We start from the raw sequence: 22,272 nt of genomic DNA on the forward strand, positions 1-22,272 counted from the left end.
CAGTTGCTGTGTGGAGAGATTTGACGGAGGGACACTCCTGTACATGGACCATCATTGCGCTGCAATCCGCCGCCTGCTCACACACACACACACACACACACACACACGCATGTAATGCCTCGGTGAAATCTGGACGTACACGGTGGAGAAAACACGCATGTGAATATTTCATGTTTGCATGTCAGGAGTGGAGGAACTAGTCGCCGGGTCCGCGGCTGTTTGTCTTTTCTTGTCGTTTCTCTCCCCCCCCCCGCCCCCCCCATGTCACTCTAATTAATCGGAGGCATGTGGAATCGCACCAGGATTAGGAATTGCTTCCCAATAGTGTGCCTGCTGTTGACGTTATGGACGGAGGTAAGAAGGCTCCTGTTTTATTTTTATAATAATTTAGTCCGCTCCACATAAATAAAATAAATGTTCAAAATTACCCATGGCAAAAGTTGGTGGGCGTGGGCAGATGGAGGCTATTTGCTCTCCGGCACTGCATATTCGCATCACATTAATCGATAATTGAATTACGTAGCAGTCAGTTGTGGAGAATGTGATCATGTAACCATGACAAGATTGAAGTCTGAGGAATTGATACAGGGTACTCTCCATTTTGGCTGCAAAGCTGAGAGCCCTGTACCTTTTCTTTCTTTTTTTGGTGGGGGAGAATTAGGCCTGAATCAAGAAGTTGTAAGTTGCATTGCATCAATTGGCTGCTGCAGCGGTTAATTTGATTGTCTTAAAACCCTAGGCCGGTAAACTGTAGGCTGTTCACGTGCTCCATTCATGATGCAAGAAATTATTTTGGAATATCCACCCAATCTGCACAAGATTTATATTGATTTCAACTGACAGTCAGTCACTGTTATCCACATTTTTACGCACCAATTTGTGCAACCCAAACCACACCACAGCCTGTTAATATTGGCCTATATATAATTTGAGTCTTTTTTAAAATGTTGTTTCTAGGTGTCCCAGTCAACCGGCTATTTCGAGCTGCAGCTGATCTCCGTGGAGAATGTAAACGGCGAGTTGGCGGACGGGGAGTGCTGCGACGGCTCCAGGAGCTCCCAGGACCTGCGCTGCACTCGAGACGAGTGCGACACTCACTTCAAAATCTGCCTGAAGGAGTACCAGATGGAGGTCACCACCAACGGCCCCTGCACGTTCGGGGCTGGATCTACGCAAGTTCTTGGTGGAAATATGTTTTCTTTTAAGGGCGCAAAGAATAACCCGAATAAAATCGACGAAGCTGGCAAGATTTTGATCCCCTTCCAGTTTGCCTGGCCGGTGAGTGTGATTTCTTGTTCCAGTTAAGATAACGACACTGTTTCTTGACACCTTCCTCACTGGACAGAGCACAACACCAAACCCCGATTAAAACGTAGGCAATGTAATGATAATTTTGATGTTTACACATAAAAAGCCATTTGCTAATGGTTTGGAGCCTCTCTCCCAATCTGAAAACATCCAGTACATTACAGCACCTCTGATTTGGATAAAAGTCCACACATTCAGAACAAGGTCCATAAAGTTTTTTTTTTTTTTTTCTGTCATTGTAAACTAGAGTTGCAAGTAAGGATACATTTTATAACATCTGATTTATTTTATTGATCAATGTTTGGTCTATAAAACATCAGAATACAGTGAAAATACCCATCAGTCGTTAAATGTCCAACAAACAGTCCACAACTCTCAAAATAATTGAAGTTGCTGTCATGTAACACTAGAAAAGTAGCAATTTCTCACATTTGCGTACCAGGGATCTTGAAAATTAGGGCATTTTTGCTTAAAAAATTACTTGCTCAAAGGAGTTACTTTCCTCTGAGCTACTTATTGATTCATTGATAAATCCTTGTATCTCTTATTGCAATCATCTTCTTGTTCATAAAACTTTACAGTGAAAGGCTTGGCAGCATCCTGTCCTTATTACAATTGACACACATCGTGGCTAAACGATGACATGCTTCGCAAGGATCAGATTGCAACTACAGTGGTTTGCCGTGTCATCTGGGTCTTCTTTTAAAGTTGCCCTGATATATGAGGGTTGGCTTTGTTCCAATCCACCAGCTTGCACCTGCCAAGGCCATGATAGGGTAATTAGACTGGGGGAAATGCTTTGATATGTAGAACCTGGAGGGGGGAACTCTGTTACTTCTCATACAGAGAAATGGTTATAGTAAAGCTGTTTACTTCAGAACATGACATTTTGCTGATTCATGTGGGTGTTGAGGTTCATTATAATCCAATCCATCAAGTGGAATTTTATTTATTAAGACTTCAGCCTTTAGGATTGGTCCACATTACTCACTACTGCCAGTTTTGTTGGATAATACCAGATATATTAAAACTTTATTTAATGGAGAAATATGTGCTTTGCATTTCTACAGAATAAAAACAATTTTGAAAGACACTGTCTTTGAGGTATCTAACTTTTACTTTTATGCAAGGCAATATTAAACTGCAAGATTTTCACACTGGTCTGGTGTGATGCACGAGAATGGCACGTACTGGATTTGGGTGCAGCCTGGTTGTATGTATGGGATGGATGCTCCAATTAATTCTCTATTATAACGATTGAGTGACATTATGCTGTGAGTGAAATATGTGTTCAGCTGAAGTGAGCGATGCCTGCGGCAGGGGTTTGGTGTGTACCGCTGGCTGGTTTTGACACCCCTCTTCCCCCCTCCATACCCCACAGCTTCTTTTCCTGCTGTGGGAGCCAGGTGGCCCCTCCAGGGCAAATAAGCTCGTCTGACTGCAGATGAGGGATAGCTGATAGATTAGGCACACAAATAAGGTGTGCATGTAGTAAAAGAAAAATTCAAAGTACTAGTCCTGTTTCACAGTCCAGTTTGACATTTGAAGATGTCACCTTTTGGCCATTGGAACTTGTGATGGGCATTTTTATTTCTTCAAATGATTAATTGCTTAATTGAAAAAATAATCAGTGCATCGTTGGTAGCATGCAACTCTATTTAGAAGGAAAGTTTGGGCTGCTTTTTTTGGATATTGAGCCGATGAAAACTAAATTCTTAAAAATTTCGATAAAACTTGAATACCATAAAACATGTGTGGAACTGCTGTTCTTCTGAAAGCTTGGCATGTTTTTGTAGCCTTTTTGTGTTGAAGGCATCACATGTTTGATCCAGGTTTCCTCTTTTTGTATTTAATGATTTCAGGGTTTCCCGCAGCTGTTTATAGCAGAGGTGCTCCGCCTTTAGTGAATTAAGAGCCGCCTTTGCTAACGTTTCTAAGCTTCAGAGCACAATGGCAAAGGTGCAGTTTCACACAGTAAAGGCCATATATTTAATGAGGGAGGCGATTGTTTAGACCATCAGGTGAGTTGGGGCAACATTTACCACCTAGGATAGCAAATTTTCTGGGACCAACCCCGGATTTATCTTGAAACTACATGTATGTAAAACAAACTTAATTGTCACACAGAACCACTTGTAGTCTCTTATTTGACTCATTGGCTGACACCTCTGGACAGGGGTGAAGTGGGTTATTCTGGTGTGTTGTCTTTCTGTTAAGTGGCCCAGGCTGATAACGGTGCACTATTCCAGTGCCAGATGTCACAACAAGCCTGTGGGGTCACTTGGTATGGCGTAGTCGCTTTCCTCACTGAAGAAACAAAGATGCAGTTGTACTATTGGCTGTGTCATCTGGCCAACTGCCCTTTTTTAAGCCCCATGGAAACCAATGAGGGCTGGACTCATCTGCCATCCTGATACCACCATAGGTGGCAGGAATTATTTTATTGAAGAAATATGACGTCTTTTGTAACACCTTAAACGTCCGTATAAACAGAATACAGCTGCACGGGCTGCCTTTCTGCTGCAAACTGTGGTCCACAGTCAACATACTTAGACATGCAATCTACATGTGTCACTCTGCTGAGAAAGCTGATGTAATTTTGGTACACATGGCTGTGCAAATTTGTCAGGTTGGGAGTTGGGGAGAGAGCTCAATTTAGTCAAAACTTAAAGACACCTATTGTCACTAAAATGTTCACAAGAATTTGCAAAACTAGCTGCTAAATTGCTAGTATCACTCAAATGTATTTTCCATAGAGTAATGCAGTTAAATTGAATGTTTTTTTGAGTTGTGTCAATGCCTTTTGATGGCATTAATTTTATGAATAGGCGCTTTTCAAAGAGCACTTTTCAGTCTAGTGTAGTACAGTCGAGCTGTAACCGTGAAAATCATCCTGCATTTCTCAGAAAGGCTCCTTCTTCTGTGAAGACACGAGATATCAGAGCCTCCCCTCTTCTCTGCCTAGTTAGCGTTACGCCAGTGTGATGCAGTTGCTAATGGCTGGTTTTACTCAGATTGCATGATAATTATCCATTCTTTGGAAGTTTTCCAGTGATTCTCTGGCTTGTCTTGCCATCGTGCCAATAAAGACTATTGATGCTGCAGCCATCTCTGTGCTGCTGAGTTTTTCCCTTCGGGTTTGAATTTACAGTAAATGCACACTGCTTCTACTTTCTCTTAGGGTTTTTTAGTCTTTTCTTTAATCTTTTTTTTTTTTTTTTTATTTTTTTTTTTAGGGTGTCTTGATATTGTGAAGCTGAGCAAATTTGTGGGTTTGCCTTCTTTGTGATGGTGACATGACAAGATGAACACCACTCATGTCTGTACAGAGCTGGAGCAAGGATGAGGTTAGAAAGACAGGAAACTAGGAGAAACAAGTAGCCCGGCTTTCTCTAAGTAAACTAAGGGCCTTTCCGAAAGTACTTGCTATTTCCTCCCGCTACTACTACTTCAACACCGTTTGCCGTTCATGGGGAGGGTCCACCACATTGACCGCCATCCGAAACCAATTAGCACGGAGAGATAGTGGGTTATGCTGAATGATCATCGATGCTGGTCTGTTGAAGGTGTGTAACAGGCTTTGCTGCATGATGGAAGACCCTTCTTTCAAACATGAGGTGTGTGACTACGCCCGTAAATATGCAGGATTTTTAAATTCCAAAATTCTATATCACTATATATCGATTAACAACATAGCCTAAATATTGTGTTTAATAAAAAAAGCTCTTGTTTGATAGACAACACAACTTTTTTTAATTTCTTTTTTTATTTTTATTGAATCATATTTATCTCATACAAAAATCTTCAGCCAAAACAAATGTAAGCTACAAAAAACGACCGAATAATAGAACATGACACAACTAGATACATAGGGGTTTACGTAAAAAGCCTGTAACTATTTAAATCTTTACACATTTTAACTGTTTTAATTACTTACTTCAGCCCATATAATGCTTCAGTATAATGTTTGATTTATATTTTGAAATTTTGTATTTGTGGTTCCTTTTTTTTGGACTATTTGTACATTTTTGATAAAAGATAGAGGGCCAAAATATATAGCCTTGTCTTTTACAATTAATATCAATCTTATCATAAAACAATGTCTCTTTTTCATAAATTAATAGCTGAACCAGTCAACATCTTAAAGAAGCAGGCTATTCTATATCTAACCCAAATAATTTAGTACGTAAACAATCATAAAACAAATGACTGAATTCGTTATTGCAAAACACACACTTTTCCCTCAACATCGGTCCTGAATCTTAATACAAATTTTGTTTTATAAACGTATGTTAGCAGTGAGTGATAGTGCAGCGGTAATGTCAGATCCTATTTATTCTAGGGAGAGGTTCATCCGAAAGTTGGCGGCTGTAGTTATACCCTACGTGTTAAGGGAACTCTATTTGGCTGTGAAGGTGAGTCCGACCAGAGTACTCTCCGTGACGGAGTGGAAGTGGCGAGGGTCTAGTTTTGGAAAGGCCGTAAGAGTCTGAAGTCATGCTAGCAGGCCTATGAGGCTAAAAGAAATCGAAATGCTAACATGCTTATGCTTAGCAGGTATGTTTACCCTGTTCACCATCTTAATTTAGCATGTTAGTCTAACATTAGCTAACCAGCACTACACACAAAAGTACATCTGAGGCTGATAGAATAGCCATTAGTTTTAGCGTTAGCATAGCTAAAAAAAGAGAGAACAGTTTGTGGTTGAAGAAAGAAGCAGTGGGACTGTTTCTAGACAAACATCACTGTGATAACAAGGCTACCTGCAATTACTGCACCTGGGTTTTGTTCGTCAAGAAATAATAAAAGCACAAACCCCCTCAAACCATAAATTGTTGTTTTTACAGAAATGTAAAAACATGTTCATAATGTGTGTACAGATTAAACAAAGATATTTGTTCATTACTAAGATTTAGGTAGGTATATTTTTTGAACTTTAAGGTGAGCCAGGCTAGCTTTTTCTCACTGGTTCAAGTTTTTATGCTAAGCTAGGCTAATCAGCTCCTGGCTCCAGCTCCATAGTTGAGACACGAGATGAGACTTGTATCAATCTTCTCATCTCATTCTTGAAAAGAAAAGGCCCATTCCCCCAAATCCTTTTTTAAGAAACAGCATTAAGTTTACGTTAGTGTCAGTAACGTAGTTTGTGCACCATGCTGTCCCTGTATGGAATGGACATTAACACGGTCCAGCAGTCATCTGACCAAGTTAATGCCTCGTTTGGCCTGCCTGATTGAGTTTCCATTTTGTTGGCCCATGCTGTGAGAGCAGATCAGGAGAGAGAGGGCAGGAGAGAGACACTTCTTACTTCAATTTGAACACTAATGAAATTGCTGGTGAAATTTCTGTGCCTCTCTCTCTCCCTCCCCGCCCCCCAGCTCCATCAGCCGGACATCCGTTTGACGTGAGCCTTCCTGTAACTGTATCTGCTCTGAACTTGGATATGTGTCAGACCTCCCTCAGCTAGTAAATAGATGCATGTAGCCAGACCTGTACTTGATCTGCAACAGACACCAATCTGATCAAGAAGCTCAGTTGTTTACAACAAGTTCTAATTCAACTCTTCAACTTCTCAAGCTTGTAGTGTTATTTTAATAGACATTCTCGACCACTTAGAGCTCCATATTCCTTTAAAAATCTTTATTATCGTGTGTGTGTGTGTACCAAGTTGGTTTGTTTGGTGTGCTGCTCACGCAGTCCCTTGGCGTGCTGTCAGTCTCACGCAGCTAATCATCTGGGAGGTACAGACGATCTCATTCACATTTAAACGACAAGTTAATCTGCACCGACCTGCTGAAGATTGTTTTTCTTGGAACAAACTCAAACTATTTGAATGGTTTTGGCTCGCTGCTCTTGCATCAAATACACACAGTACTGGTGGCAAGCTTTTTTCTTTGTGCTACCTTTCAAGCATTGTCCTGCATGTCTTTTCTTTTCTTGTACAAGTACTTTGCTTACTTGTACAAGAAGTAAGTCAGACTTTCGACAAAAGCCTTCAGAGTTATTATTGTCTTGTCTTAGGTGAATTTATGCCCTTGAATTTTGAAACCGAAGATACTGAATTGCAGGCAACAGTGCATTGTCTAGATTTCTGATTTCTAGTATCTCGAATCATGTCCATGATTCAGCATCCAACTGTGATTGGACTGTGTGGATTGATGTGCTCAGTGTTCAGTAAAGTTGCCACGTGTCATTCAACTCAGTCTGAAAGTGTTTTTATAGCTGTTCTAAAAGGTCAGACTTGAAGGCAGGACCTAAAGTCTGCCATCATGGCCTCCTCCTGGCAGCATCACACTGCCTCCCTGATCTTTGTCTCAAGGTAATGAATCATATAAATGGGGATAATGGAGTACACTTTTGACATTCAGGGCGTTGCACTTGGTTGTACACAAAATGACGGAAGTAGTTGTGAAGAATGGAAGAAGTTCAAGCCCAGGTTACTTTCTGTCCTCCACATACTTCGTCAGGCGATATGTGAAGTTGCTGTGATTGTTGGTTTTGAAAAGTTAAAACTGACTGGTTATTAGATGCTTTATGATAATGAATTACTTCTTCTTTAGCTTATTGTCTTTCTCTAGCTTTACAAATAGAGTACATCCGATAAAATTGTTTGGATGTCAGAAATGCTGCAGGGCAAATACATTTTTGGGTAGAGTAGCTCTTAAGCACCATACTTGGTTAATACAGAGCTCTGTGTTCTGTACCAACATTTAAAAAGCTTGCAAACAGTAACAAAAGACCAACACAGTTTGACTTGAGCATATTTTCGTAGGTGTATATAACCTTTTGGGATTTTACTGAATTTTGGAATCTCCACAAATGCATCTTCTTTTCATTGTTATTTTTGGTTGTCTTCCATACTAGCGCTTACAGTTCATGCTGATGAGAAAACAGAATCGGAGGTACATATGAGGGGAAAAATCAGGAGTGGGACACATACAGATACACTGTAGTGCTTCATATTTGTAAGAAGTAGGACACAGGCTTTAATAGTAGCTCATTCAAACACTCTGACTGTACTGTATGTGTTTCCCCCTGTCTGAGACGGCAGTTAGCTAAATTTTGGGTGCACAGACACACTCACACAACCAAAGGCTAACATGCTGCCATGGTTAGCCACACCTGATGCGGAGCTCGTCAGAGCTGTTGCTAGGAGACGGCTACATAGGCCTCTAGTAAACAATTATCTTTCCTTTCTGTGGCTCCCTCCCCCATCCTTCCTCCTCTGGTCCCAGGACTGCTGCATGGAAAGCCACTTAGCCATCGTCTCACCTGTGATTCAGCTCTGTTTTTAATTAGCAATTAGCAAGTCGGGTAGAAATGACTGCTTTTTTCTTTTTCTTCTGCTCCATGTTGACATTTTGGCTTCTTAATCCCTTATCAAACCAGCATGGTTGCTACGCACATGCAGGGTATCGCTCGCAATGTCTGACTAGTGGCTGTGTTGCTATCATTTAATGACTGAAAGTGCTGAAAGTAATACTTTTTATTCACCTTTCCACATTTCAAAAATGCATTTCATTCTAACATGACAGTGATGTTCCATTGTGCCTTGTATGGTGTTTCAGGTGGTCAGAGAATCGGCACTGGATTTCTGCAAAGAGCAGAGGATTCAGTGAAAATTGTGTGTTTATGCTGTTTCTTGCAAGTTTCTTAAAACTGAATTTGTTTTTTTTATAGAACTGTGTGCCGTAACTACTTGTCTTTCTCGTGTTCACGAATGTGTATAATTGGTGAAGGTGAAAGAGTGAGAAGAAAGCCACTGTCTGTTTAACCCCATGCCCTGATTTCCTTCCAGCAAGGGCTTCCCTCATAGACGCTGCACATTGTGAGTCTCAGAAATCTTAGTGTTGTCAGAGTTTACTAGTCTGACAAACATCTGTGTTGTTGCTTCGCTCATGAACAAAGATGCAGTGTAGTATTAACTGTGTGATCTGGACAGCTGCCCTGTGGAAACCAGTGTACACTGAACTCCACCTGACTCTGACTACATGCTTAATATTAAATGGATCTGTCACGTGACGGGGAGAAGGCAGCAGGGTCCTTAAATTAAAAGGTAGTCTTCCTGCTCATTGCCTTCGGGAGTTGACGATGTCTTAACCTGTGCTTTTCCCACTAACTTTACATACCAGAGTTCAAGCAAGGATCGGCCAAATTTCTTTGGAACTAGGGATGCAGCGATTACCAGATTTCACTTTTAAGCTTTAAAATGTCAAAGTTAAAGAGGTCACATTATGACACTAAACACTACATTTTTTGTCATACTACACATTGCTGTATCTCCTCTTTTCACCATCGTGTTGAAGGCTTCGTTTTAGCTATGGAGTGATACATCTTACCTCTACATGATCTTTGTTGGGAGTTGCACATACTCAGTAAACACGGCTTCGGTTCATGTTCCCCTTACCAGCTTAGCAGCATGGACTGGAGCAAGAGTTTCAGAGTGGTGAGTTATTAATCTGTAGCAAAAGTATTTTTCATCTATAAAGTTTTAACTGAGCTCTGTCTCTACATCACAGTAACAACTTTATGTCCATTGACTGCCTGGAGGGTAGCTAGTGTTTGGAAGAGAGAGGAGAGGCAGCAGGTGGATGTCTTGTCACTGTGTGCTGCAGCAACTGAGTGTTTTTGCCACTGGTGTTCGTGAGGGCATGTCTGACTACCCGGTTGGCGAGCATTATGACGCGCATTTTGCTTTGTCGTCACAAGGATGAAAGGGAAGCTGCTGGACTACAAATGAGCTGTTTTCAGGCAGTTCAGAGCAGAGTTTTCTGTGGGAGACAGGAACTCCCTTTGGGGTGGACTTTGTTTGTTTTTTTTTCACTTTGCAAACCTATTACGTGCACACTCACTGACTCATACTTAATAAAGGAGAGGGGAAAAGGCAAGAAGCATAATATCGCCTCTTTAATTAATTGTAAAGGCTCCAGTACACCCGAGTGTTTCTGTTGCATGGAAAGGAACTGTTGCAACGTGCACAAAACTAAAACAAAAATGTACACGAGCGGTGTACCAGCTTGAAGTGCCGTGCTTATCAGAGACGTATAGGCTCCTTCTATGCACTGGCTAAACTATGGCAGAGGGACCAAACTGTGAAGCTTTATTTCCATCAAAGAAACGGCAGTAGTTGGCTGTGTGGGAGCATTTCTTGTACACTCACCAGACTTACCAGGGCGTTACTGAAGATGAAGGATCACCTGTTCAAAAACTTGCCCTTCCACCGCAGCGCATATCGCTTCTTTACTGAAATGGCCTTTATGGAAGACAGAACGTAGTCCTATCAAGACCTTCTGTCACTGAACATTTAATGTTACATCCGGTTTCCTCCTCCTGTCTGTGTTGAGAAAATGTTGCCATGAGATGAGAAAACACTTGCATAACATCAGGAGCTTATTAACTTCCAGGACTACCAATTACCTGCAGTTCAGTTATTAATAACACTGCATGAGAGATGTTCTCAATTTCTTTCCATCATTTTAATTTAATTTTTCATTTTTGACATGATGCTGTATGTGTTTGCTGACTTTCAGTGACTCATGATGGACATATTTCTGTCTGTGCCAAAATGCACCAGTTTCCCTCTGGTACTGTCCTCTTTACCTAGTTAACTTGCAAAGCTGATGGCCCAAACTATATCCAGGAGAACAGATATCCTATGCTTAGTTGTGTACAAAATCAACCTTTGCAGATCCTGTCTTTCTTACACTCTGCTTCGCTTTCAGCTTACCACTCTATCATGATAATTAAGGTAGTGAGGAGCCATTATGAACGGTTGGCATCCATCATATGTCCCCTCTCTTTGCACGTTTTTGCACGTGTAAACCAGCATTGAAAATGGCTATGGACTGTTGTGGAAATATTTCCAACAGGATCATGATGGCCTTCTGTAATGATGACTTGAGAAATTGCACACTGCACCTGGTTTTTCCATGATAAATGTACGGTAGGCCAAAGTGATGCTGTTGGTTTTACTCAGGTTTGTTAACTTTTACATTAAAGGTTCAGTGTGTTAGTTCTAGTGGCATCTTGTGGTGAGGGTTGGGAATTAATAAAAACATAATGGTTCATAATGTAAGGTCTTTATACACCACTGAAAATATAGTTATGTATATTGCATTTTTGTCACTAGATCCTCCTAAACATTACACACTTAACTTTTAATTGTGACCCCGTAAAATTAACTCCAGTCTTCTGGTGACAAGGCAGAGTAGACTGGAAGCCTCTACAACATAATTTCAACTCTGCATGTTGTGGTATGGCCATTGTCTTTAAAGCACAATAGAAAATTGCTTCATTGCACTGCAGGCACCTATTTAATTTGCAAACAACGCAGAAGTTTATTCCACCACCAGTATTTGAACAGCATAGTTTGAAGTTCGTATTTTCAAACCTGGTTAAATGCTGGAAGATGGTGGGAGGGTGGGCTGAGGAGTTTGTTTTGTTGTTAGATCGACTTTAGCTGCTGAATCACAGCAGTCATTCATATTTTGTTCCAAAAATATAATTAACAATGTGACAATAAAATGACAATCTACAATCATTTCTACTTTTGTAATACTACTTACTTACATCCCACTGAATCTTATGGTTTTAGTGTATTACAAAATAACATGAACCATCAGTTGTAGGCTCCAGTAAATGACTCAAAAGTATTGCAGAATGCAGGCTGCTCAAGTGATGCGGTTAAACTCTTGTGCATAACAGTTGTGTAGTTATGACTTGTGTCTCTCTGCATGTGTATATTTCCATTGTCTCTGCATTGATTTGACTTTTTTTTTTTTTTTTTTTTTAGTTTTAGGGTCCCTAATTTCGAATATGGTACTGTACCTGTTGTTTCATCAACCTCAAACCTAAGCGTCAGGGCCATTGAGCCATTCTCAAAATGTGTCATGCTTAACGAATTTGGCTTTTTCTCTAATTCTTCAGTTACTATATATCCTTTTTACATTGTTTATTTAAACTAATATATAGGATTTATATTGGCAACTTGTTAAAAACTTGAATCAAGTACAAAATGTGTAAACTATACAAACATGGTTCTTACAGGGTTTCCTTCCTTTCGATGCGTTTCCTTGCTAAAGCTTCCCGATTTTTCTTTTTTCTATGTTATTTGAAGGCTATGAGCTTTCCTTTCATCACTGATTTTTGCAGCGTCCCACAAAACACTTCTTCAGTTAAGAATTGAGATACCACAACAATTATGAACACCTTGACTTGCTGTATAGAATGTGAATAGTTTTTCTGATGGGTGGAAATCCCACCATACATTGCTGATTCTCAACTCTATCAACATTTTTTAGTTATCCTGGAATTAGGAGCAAGCCTCTTTAATGTACAAGAGTTTGGTTTGTATCTGGATATTCTGGTCTCCTCCACATTGATTTGTCTGTTTGAATACACTGTACGTGCATGTTGCTGTTGTCCACTGCGTCTCCTGGCTCTTGTTAAATGAATGGTGTACAGGTGCTAGAGGCTCCTTGTGGGGGTAATTAAAGCATGTCATTACATGGGCAGTTAAATTGTCACTGTACTGTTGAACCTGTTTGAAATGATAATGGGGCTCTGCTGGAGGTGGTGCTGTATCGCTCTCCAGTCAGGCGCCCTGTTGCTTTGGATCAGGAATTAGCCTGTTAATGTTTCTGAAGCATGTCTTTTGCTGTAGTAGCTCTTAGTTTTTAAGGCAGATTAACACCTGCGAAAGAAACAAATATCCACGAGAATGGCGCATTAACATGATTCTTTGAAATCTTTTTGTTTGCCACATGTGTCTTGGTACGCATGATGAAGATATGACATGAGTCTAAAAGGTACAATTATATTGTTATTGCCAGCCTGGTCAGTTTTAGTAGTATTTTCAGGTAAGAATACATACCTCCCTGTTTTGACACAAGAACAACCTGTCCTTGATAAAGGCATGAAAAACTGCTTATCGTCCGTATCATATTTTGTTTTTTATTTTAACTGATGTTTGCATTTTTAAGCATGCAAGAAATTCAGCTCAGTTTAGGGCATTTTTAAAGATTTAAAACGCAAATCAACAATTTAACAGTAAATCACTACATGTCTACTTGGATGTATCTGTGATTTGCATGTAGAATCATTTAGCATTTTCTATGCAAATGTGCATGTGTTGGTGTTTGTTTTACGTGTTGCATAGTCTTGGATCTCGCTGGTTAATTAGCACCAGGAGGGGAGGGGTTTGTTGTATTGGAAGTGCATGGGTAATGACCCTGTTGGCATAGTAGCAGCATGCTCAATGGGCCGTGTGTGTGTGTGTGCGTGCGCGCGCCCACAGCCAGTATACACCAGCCAGCCAAATGCCTTGCCTTCAGTTCTACATCTCTTGGCACACGAGTCTGGCAAGCAACTTGTGTGCAGAACTAATTCACAGCCCTCCACTTCTCAGCACAGACATGACCAAAGAATGGATATTGATACTAGTTTGCCTACTTATTCTCTGAGGTTTATGTAAATGGGATGGGGTTTAGTTTAGTACATACAGTAATTGTAGATTGTTCTTGGTGTTTGTTTGGGAACAGCACACTGGTTGTAGTCCCACTGTAGAGATGAAACACATTAGCTGAATAATTGGTCACCTGACAGGAAGTTATTGGATGTCATTCAATTAAGCTGTCAGAAACGGTTCATTGCTTCAGGCTTTTTCAAAAGTAAAGATTTGCTGATTTCCTGTTTCATATTTTATAATTTTTTTTTTTTGTCTGTGATTGAACTGTGGAGATGCAATAGTATATGAAGTATAATATTTTTATGTTAAGTGTTACCAAAACACAAACTACTCTGGCATGCCTTGGCATTACTTTTTTGTCTGGCACAATTAGAAGTGTATTTGTTAGTCAGATAAGGTTCCAGCTCTCAGACTGAAGTGGGGGAGAACTGTTGATTCTACAAAACTGCTGACCTGCAATTTTGAATCCTGGGACACGCAAAATACCGAAAAATGTTTTGTACGGATGTCAAAAAGAGTCAAAAACCTTCCAACTTGTGCTTCTCTGCCTGCCAACATCATCACCATATTTGCAAGGATTTTGCCCCTGGAGGTCTTTGATCCTTGCCTCTGAACAGCTTGAGGAGCTAGACCAAGACAGATTTGCATTTGAGTCCACCCTCCAGGCAGAAGTGATGGGAAGCTAGCTGGTTCAGCTCACTTTTTACCCTTGATTGGAAGAGGCAACTCCCCCAGCCCCCAAACAAACCCCTACAAGCTCCTCTTCCACTGGAAACCTCTCTGGTTGTTCTTTTAGGTTTAGTGATATTCAACCTGTTTGCTGTCTAGGCATTAATGAGACTAAGAGTTAATGATACCAAATTATTTCGCTCCCAGATAGTCTTTAATACCTAATTAGAATAAAAGATGTAACTGGACATTTTAGAGTTGATTAACATAATTTTATGGGACAATCTTTCACTCTATTATTCCTCATATTGAGACAGCGATTACCCATAATGCCCATTAAGAGTGATAGAGCAACGCTGTTATTCATCCATATTTTCAAAGATCAGGGTCTGAAGATCCATCACATGCTGCTGTTGTGCTTCTGACCTTCCTATTAAGCAGAAATGGGGTAGCTCGGTACCCTTGATGGAATAGCATAGACCCAGCCCTAGTAAAACCAAAAGCTGGGATTGACATCACAGATTAATGAAGATTACATGCAGCGATTACTGGCCGCAGGATGAATTGTGATGACCTCATGTCCCATCAGAAGGCAATAAATCACAAGATGTCAGTGGAACTCCCTGTGGAGCAGTTGGGAACAGGGAGGTGGACATTCAGGTCACCTCTCTGACATGGGAACAGAAATAGCTCAAGGTTACAAACTGTTTTTATGGAGAGTACGCATCTGTCTATTTTAGTTATGTCATGAAAGGCATCAAAAACTTCCATTTGAGGTCCCAGCTCTCCCCAAGCGGCAGAAATGAGTCAATCAAACCTCGCATCTACAATGCAAACGCACCCCTCCCTTGATGCCGAATTGTTGGCAGACTGGGAACTCGCATGGGATTACACACCAAGCCTGGATCTCACATTCTTAGTATTCTTCGAATGCAAACATGCACATCGCCCCACATGCAGAGGGCTGATCCCTCTTTTGAAAAAGAAGTGTGCAGAGCCCATGCTTAGTGACCCCAAAATACTCTGGCTTCCACTTCCCACTGCCTGTTCCCTGTCCTTTTTTATTCAATGGCCACCTTCTACTCACCCATCCACTCCTCATCTGGCGTGGGAAATTACACCTGTGGCTCTCCACAGACATCATCATCATCACCACCACCACCCCCCAAGGGGGTAAGCCAGAGATCGGACAGTGAAGCCAACCATAGCCTGCATGGAGGGATCCCTGTAGGCCCAAAAATGACGTCAAAACCCTGTGACACCCCATCACACATGAGAGATGTACCTGTATTGCTTAGATTATAAGCTCTCAGCAGTCTAAAACACTGTACAGCGATCAGTGACACTGCATTGGTGTTTGACAGGTGAGTCTCGTAGGTGGGCTGATTAATCAGTGACGATCCGAGTCAGACAAACACACTGAGCCATGAGACTTTTTGTTGGCGCAACTATGCAGCTACCAGAATTACGATCTTTCTGCCGTTGTTCTGCGTCATTAAACCACGATTATGTTGCACGATCATGCGCTGTAGACGCTGGTGCCAACAGGAAATAGCCCTGTAGTAGTATTTTTATTGGTCCAAAACTGGCTTCACTGCACTCCATTCAAATCAGCAGGGTGGCTTTGTCAAGTAATACTGTCCATGCCACCACCACATGTTCTGCTTCACCCACATGGCCTTTTGTGATTACTGAAATGACTCTACCTGAATTTCAATGACATGGTGATGTTGATAGATAGATGGCTCTTAAATGTTGCCCCCTTCTTGACTTGAAAACTAGGATTTCTCTGAGTAAATCCTCTAATCCATTAGGGGAAGGGCCGGTGAGGATTTTGGAGATTTGACTGACGGAGGATTCTTCATGGTCTCCGATAAAGTATTTCACAATGTCAAATGTATCCAAGGTTCAGTTCTGAAAACTGAAGATGCCGCTCAGATGAGAGGCGAAACGTCTTCGAGTATGTTCAGCCTAGTCCAGTTGCCCTTGATTTTAACCTTCCTTGGATAGCTGTGACCTGGATGACTGTCAAATGTAATTGATGTGTGGGTGTTTTTTTTAAATTGAGGAAAAAGGGCAGGTTAATATAATTAAAATATTGTCTGAGGTGTAGCACAGTTGGATATAAGATTAGGACTCATACAAGAACCACTGGCAACTCTTTATGACAAACCCCTGCAACTGTCCTGCCCAGGCTCAGTAGCACACATGCTGACACTAATTGTACTTGTGCTGACTGTGTCTCTTCATGGACAATGGTTTTGATTGGGATGGGGGTGAGTTGTGGTGTTGGGACAAGGGTCTTTGTTCAGTAGCCTTTCCCCCAGCCCTCCCCCGCTTCTCCCCTTTATCCCCCTGCCCATCCATCTATCTTGTTCCAACCATTTGGGCAGCTGTCACTTAATCCAGCTAATCACAGATAGGGATGGTCTGTGGGAAACCAGACTAGTCCATGGCTTTGCTCCACCTCAGGGTTGACTCAGGAAACTATTTACCCAAACGTTTACAACATGTAGGCATGCAACCATGCCTGGATTTTAGGTAAAGCCAAGAGCTTGAAGTCCAAATATGGCCACCTGTTCTTTGTTTGATCTTTGATTTTGCCTTATGACGAGGTTTGTCTGGAACACTCGCATAGTCTCACAATACAGGCAGGCACTTCTGCCACTAATGCATACATTGCCACTCATAGTTCCCCATGTATGCACTGGCACATGCACACATCCACTCACATGCTCAGACTGGGGCAGCTAGCCCACCCTTTTGTGGTGGGGGGAGGGGGAATGGTTGGTAAGGTCAGAAGCCGAGCTACATGTCACGGGATGATCCACGTTCATGTCAAATAATCCATCTTTGAGGCTGTATCTGTTGTGCGTCTGCAGTTGGACGGGTTGGCAGAGTTTCTGGGAACAGCAACACGCAAATTGCCCTTCCCCAAACCAGAGACTCACTCCGCTCTTACATCCCCATTTCATCTAACTACAGGTTTCCACCTCCCCTACTCCCAGCCTAGTTTCGGCCTCTAATATCTTACCGGTAGCTACAGTCTCGTACAGCTGTACCACCCATAGCCCTTTAGGTCACCCCTATCCCATCATCTTCAATCTACCCTTCTCCTGTCACCCGTGGTCTTCCACAATAACACTCCCCTCCCCTTCCTCCCACCGCCACCCACAGCCAGACAAGCCTATTTAATCCGACAGCCCAGCAGCAACCAGCTTGTTGGTCCCCCAGATCAACAACACAGACTTGAGACACACACACACACACACACACACACACACACGTTTTCCATTGTATAAACCTCAAGTCCCTCAAATACTTTTATTTTAACCCCCCACCTACTGACCAACGTCCTATCAATGACATTATAGTAGAGGTCACAGCAGTCACACTGTGGCACCTACAACTGTCACTGGTGGTGACGTAATGACTGTTATTTAGGTCATCTGGTTGCCTAGCAGTGTGCCCTGCAGCACACCCGCTAGATTACTCCTGTGATGCTGGTTAGCTTGGTTAATTTCCATCTGTGTTTGTGTTTACTCAAAACGGTGTCAGCTGTGCAGAATGCTCAGGTTTCTGCTACATACATTGCATGTTTTAAGAACAATAACCATAAAGTGTTGATCAAAATGTGCACCAAAATTGACTAAATGTAATATTTACATTCAGATATCTATTTTGCAATACAACAGGTAAGAATTGTTTCATGTGCAGTCATGGTGATGGTGCTAAAGGAGTGGGGATCCCAGGTAAAAGTAAGACTGCAACTAGTGATTCTTCCAGTTATTGATTGATAAGGGTTTTGTTTTTGTTTATTTTAATTAATCATTTAGTCCACAAGTCAGAAAATGGAGCTACTAGAGCTCCAGTTCACATCTTCCACCAGCAGTCAAAAACTAAACATTTAATACAAATATTTTAAGTGGGGAAAAAATCAGCAAATCCTCACATTTGAGAAACCGGGAAAAAAACGTGCAACATTTTTGCTTGATAAATGCTTGAAGCATTAATAGATTTTTTTTCTATTGATCCTCTAATTGATTGGTCCACTAATTGATTGATCAACTAATAATTTCAGCACAGGGTAAAACACATTCATCAGTGCATTACTACTGTTATACTGGTCAACTGTAAAGCATCACTTGGAGTGAAACAAGATAATCCCCTTAGCTGCTGATTTACCTCGCTGTCTGACAACCAAGGACAAAGCCAGGCGGAGTTCATCTTGCACAGCTAATTTTGGCAAAGTGACCTTCTTAATGGACATCATACCTGCGGAGGCTTTATTTTTCTGCCTTTTTAAACATGTATTTTGGTTTATATATTGAAATATTCTTTAGATGGCATGATAAGCTGTGGTTTGTCACCATTAGGTTGCAACCAGCAGAGACTCCAGGCAGTCACTGCTGCCCGAGAAAAAGTCCTCATGTAAATAGGCCTGAAACGATTCATCGATTACTAAAATGCATCGATGGAAATTCTTTGGCTTTGTTTAATCCATGTAACTATATAGCATACTGTTTCGCATGGACATTTATTACTGTCGAAAATGGGTTTATTACTCGAAGCTTCAGTTACAGTGTCCTCTCCTGCCGAAGATCAAGGCTGTAGGTAAATTAGGCTGGCTAGCTTGTGGACGAGAGGCTTTTAATTACATACAGGCATGCCCCTCAATGAGCAATGTTGGAGTAACTACTTTACTTTTCTAGAAAAGACCATTAGTTATAAAGAATCTTTGCGTTAATCACCCTTGGATTTAAAGTATATTTACTTTGAAAATTCTTTGATGCACACACATTAAGACTGAACATGTTCTATTTACAAATAAAGATTGATGAATACGTGTATTGTGTTATTGAGGAGAGAGTGCTGGGAAATATGGCATAGGTTGGATGCGCTTGTGTAACTATGGCAGGGGGTGAATGCACAGTAAATCATGAGATTGGAATGCGAACCAGTCGGTGATTCATTCAGTCAATGAAGCAGTTGCTGCTTCGGTTGTCACGGGATTTTCTTTTCACACCAAAGCAAGCTTTGAAGCAGTGGTTCAATGGAATTGTAGTACAGGGTTTGAAGCGCGTATCGAAGCTTCATTGTAGCACTGCCATCACTTACACAACATGGTTATGATGGCGCTGTTTACAAAGTTGAGGAAGAGAGAGAAAACCGTGAGGGAATAAGAAGAAAGTGTCCAAAGTATGGGATTATTTCGAGCTAAAGAAAACAACAACTCCATAATGTTACCGTCCGTCCACTGTAAAACAAAACCTATGTCTCCTCTGCAACAGCACAACGGCATCTGATCAGAAAGCAGCCGGTGTTCTGCCAGCGGACCGCAGACAAGGTAACAGTAACAGCAACTTTAGCATTTAACTGAAATCATGATTGATTGTTGAGTTGAAGCCAAAGTAAGCCGCAGTCCTCAGCTGAAAATGTACACAAGTGCGTTTGTTGTTCTCCTTTTTGGGCTGTTAACTTATGACTGTGAGGTTACAACTAACTGGGTGTCGGGGAGCTGCACCTTTTTACTCACCTGTAGCTCAGAAAATCCCTGCTACCTGCGTGTGCTAATCCATCCTTTGACCCAGATTCTTTGTTGTTATTATAAAGACGGCAATTATAAAGACAAACAACAGCTGTTTCGTGTGCAGGATCGCTCGTTTCACATTTCACGTGTGTTTTTCTTAACAAAAGCTGTCAGCTTGTGTAGTGTGTGTGACCCCCTGTCACCAATCAGTCACGTGGTGTGAATGCCACAACGACTTCAAGACTGCAAGTTGTGCCATCAGCTGACGCTGAAAGTCGTGTAGTCTGAACAAACCTTTAGTATAACTTGGAGCACTCGGGTGACGTTTGTGCTTGTAAAGCAGCTGTCTAGTTGTTGGTCTAAGGTTTGCTGTGTGACACACTATGAATTTCCAAAAGGACCAATGAATATCTATCACCTATAAACATGCACATTTGATCCCGTCACCGGGGAGCAAGCGAAAGTGGGAGTTGAGACTGAGTGGGGGATCTGTTTTTTCGTCACTTGGTGTATAGATCCCCAGGTTCCTGTATGCGGACAAAAGATCGAAAGGGGAAGGGAAATATGGGGTTTTGGGAGGGAGGGAATGCAAACTGAGTCAAAGGGGAAGTGAATGGAAAAGGTGTACTAAGTACTCTGTGTGCAGAAATGGGATGAGTTCAAGGCGTGGTCTTTGGTCCCGAATCTGGTTATGAACCTTCATGTAAAATTTCTAATACACTGTGACGTGAATAGTTTACACCAGGTTGCTAATGCTAGCCAGCATTCTGAGTCTTATTGAAACACAAATGCCAAGAGCATATAAGTGTAATGTGCAGACTTTTCTGCTCTGTCTTTGCAGAAACCGTCATTTAACTCTGCTCTTCTAAGTTGAAGCATCTGGCACTGACGGTCCATCTATTATTCCGTACTTGGAATAACCTGCATTTCTTGAATATGTGTAATAATGACAGCCTTGCAGGTATAACAGGTCTTTTATTTTTTTAGTCCTTAAAGCATAAATTGTCTTGAAGCTTAAGAATATCGAGATTTTTTTTCTTTGGTCAAATCATCCAGCTCTAAAAAATGCTGACAAATCCACCCAAAATACAACCAGTGGGCACTTATGTTGCCTTTTTCTCAGTTGAACTCCATGACACATCTCCATGCTGTGGCCTCTATACATGCAGTTTCATGCTACAACATACCATATGAAAGGTTAGGACAGCCCAGACAGTTTTCTGTCACCTTGTGTCTTTCCCTCTTCACATCTCAGTCCTGTACCTTCTCTTGGCCTCCTCCCACAGTTGTACTTACCATATATTGCTCTCTTATCTCCTAATCATTGGGTTTCATTGGCGTAACTCAAGTGCGCATCCAGGCAATGGGGCCAAGTTGAAAACAAGACTCTGTAGTACCAATGAAGTAGTCCTTTTTTTTATTTATTTTTTTTTAATACGTGTGTGTTTGTGTGTGAGCTGGTGATTGTAAAAGAGTTGCATGACTATTGTTAAATGATCATCCCATTATTCTGACTATATTATTAGCCCATTGTAATTATTGATAATGTCTACTTCTCACTGAATTTGGGAACAGAATAACAAAGGCCCTCTGTTAAATGTTCCTTTTTTGTAGCGGAGAGTAGATTAGGCATCATGTAGTCACTGTCAAGCATTTTATGCTTCTTTGTCATTTGGATTGGAATTAGGGCTGTTCGATATGACTAAACTCTCATATCCCGATATAGGTAACTTCATATCCCGATAACTATATATATATATATATATATATATATATATAATCTCTCTGAATATAGAATTTTCTATATTTTTAATAAAAAATTAATTTCTCTGCATCATAAAGGCGGGGTAGGCGATTCTGGAGAAATCCAATACCATGACAAATATCAAGATATACAGTGAGCATCGAAATGGCAAGTAATGTAACTAAAATTAACTAGGTTGTGGGTTAGCAAACTGTCGCTATACTTGCTGCTGCAAAGCTAACATGAGAGGACGAGACGGTCCCAGAGCAGCACACCGGCTCCAGACTGAGATACTCATAACTCTCCTGCTGCTATAGCTAACATCACAGCATTATGTGTTGGCGAACTACAAAGTAAGCCGACTCTCTGTGGGCAAGTCATTAAACATCACCTGACACACACATCATGGCTGGATTGTGTTGTGTGGCTCGTCAATACAAACGGCTTCTCTCTTTGGCTCGTTTTTTTTCCTGCATGCTCTTAGTCCTCCTGTTCAATATTTTCCAATTCTGAGTTAACTTCACTTTCCTCCTGTTTGTTTATTCTGATTGCAAA

At 41.2% G+C, this 22,272-nt stretch overlaps 1 protein-coding gene across 3 annotated transcripts in view; it reads left to right on the forward strand.

Moving 5' to 3' along the window:
- Nucleotides 1-22,272, forward strand: part of jag2b (jagged canonical Notch ligand 2b) — a 51,330-nt gene continuing 29,058 nt past the window's right edge. For 2 of the 3 annotated variants that reach the window (XM_038726919.1, XM_038726920.1), the window contains exons 1-2: nt 2-354; nt 958-1,278. In XM_038726919.1, coding sequence (XP_038582847.1) covers nt 286-354; nt 958-1,278 — 390 coding nt within the window. In that variant the 5' untranslated portion in view covers nt 2-285. Of the gene's footprint in view, nt 355-957; nt 1,279-22,272 lie in introns of all 3 variants that reach the window. The other variant, XM_038726921.1, reaches the window with a different exon arrangement.

This window comes from Micropterus salmoides, unplaced genomic scaffold (assembly GCF_014851395.1).
Source record: "Micropterus salmoides isolate LMB-PRFRI ecotype aquatic unplaced genomic scaffold, ASM1485139v1 Ms_hic_scaffold_18, whole genome shotgun sequence".
In the NCBI taxonomy this organism is placed as follows: domain Eukaryota; kingdom Metazoa; phylum Chordata; class Actinopteri; order Centrarchiformes; family Centrarchidae; genus Micropterus; species Micropterus salmoides.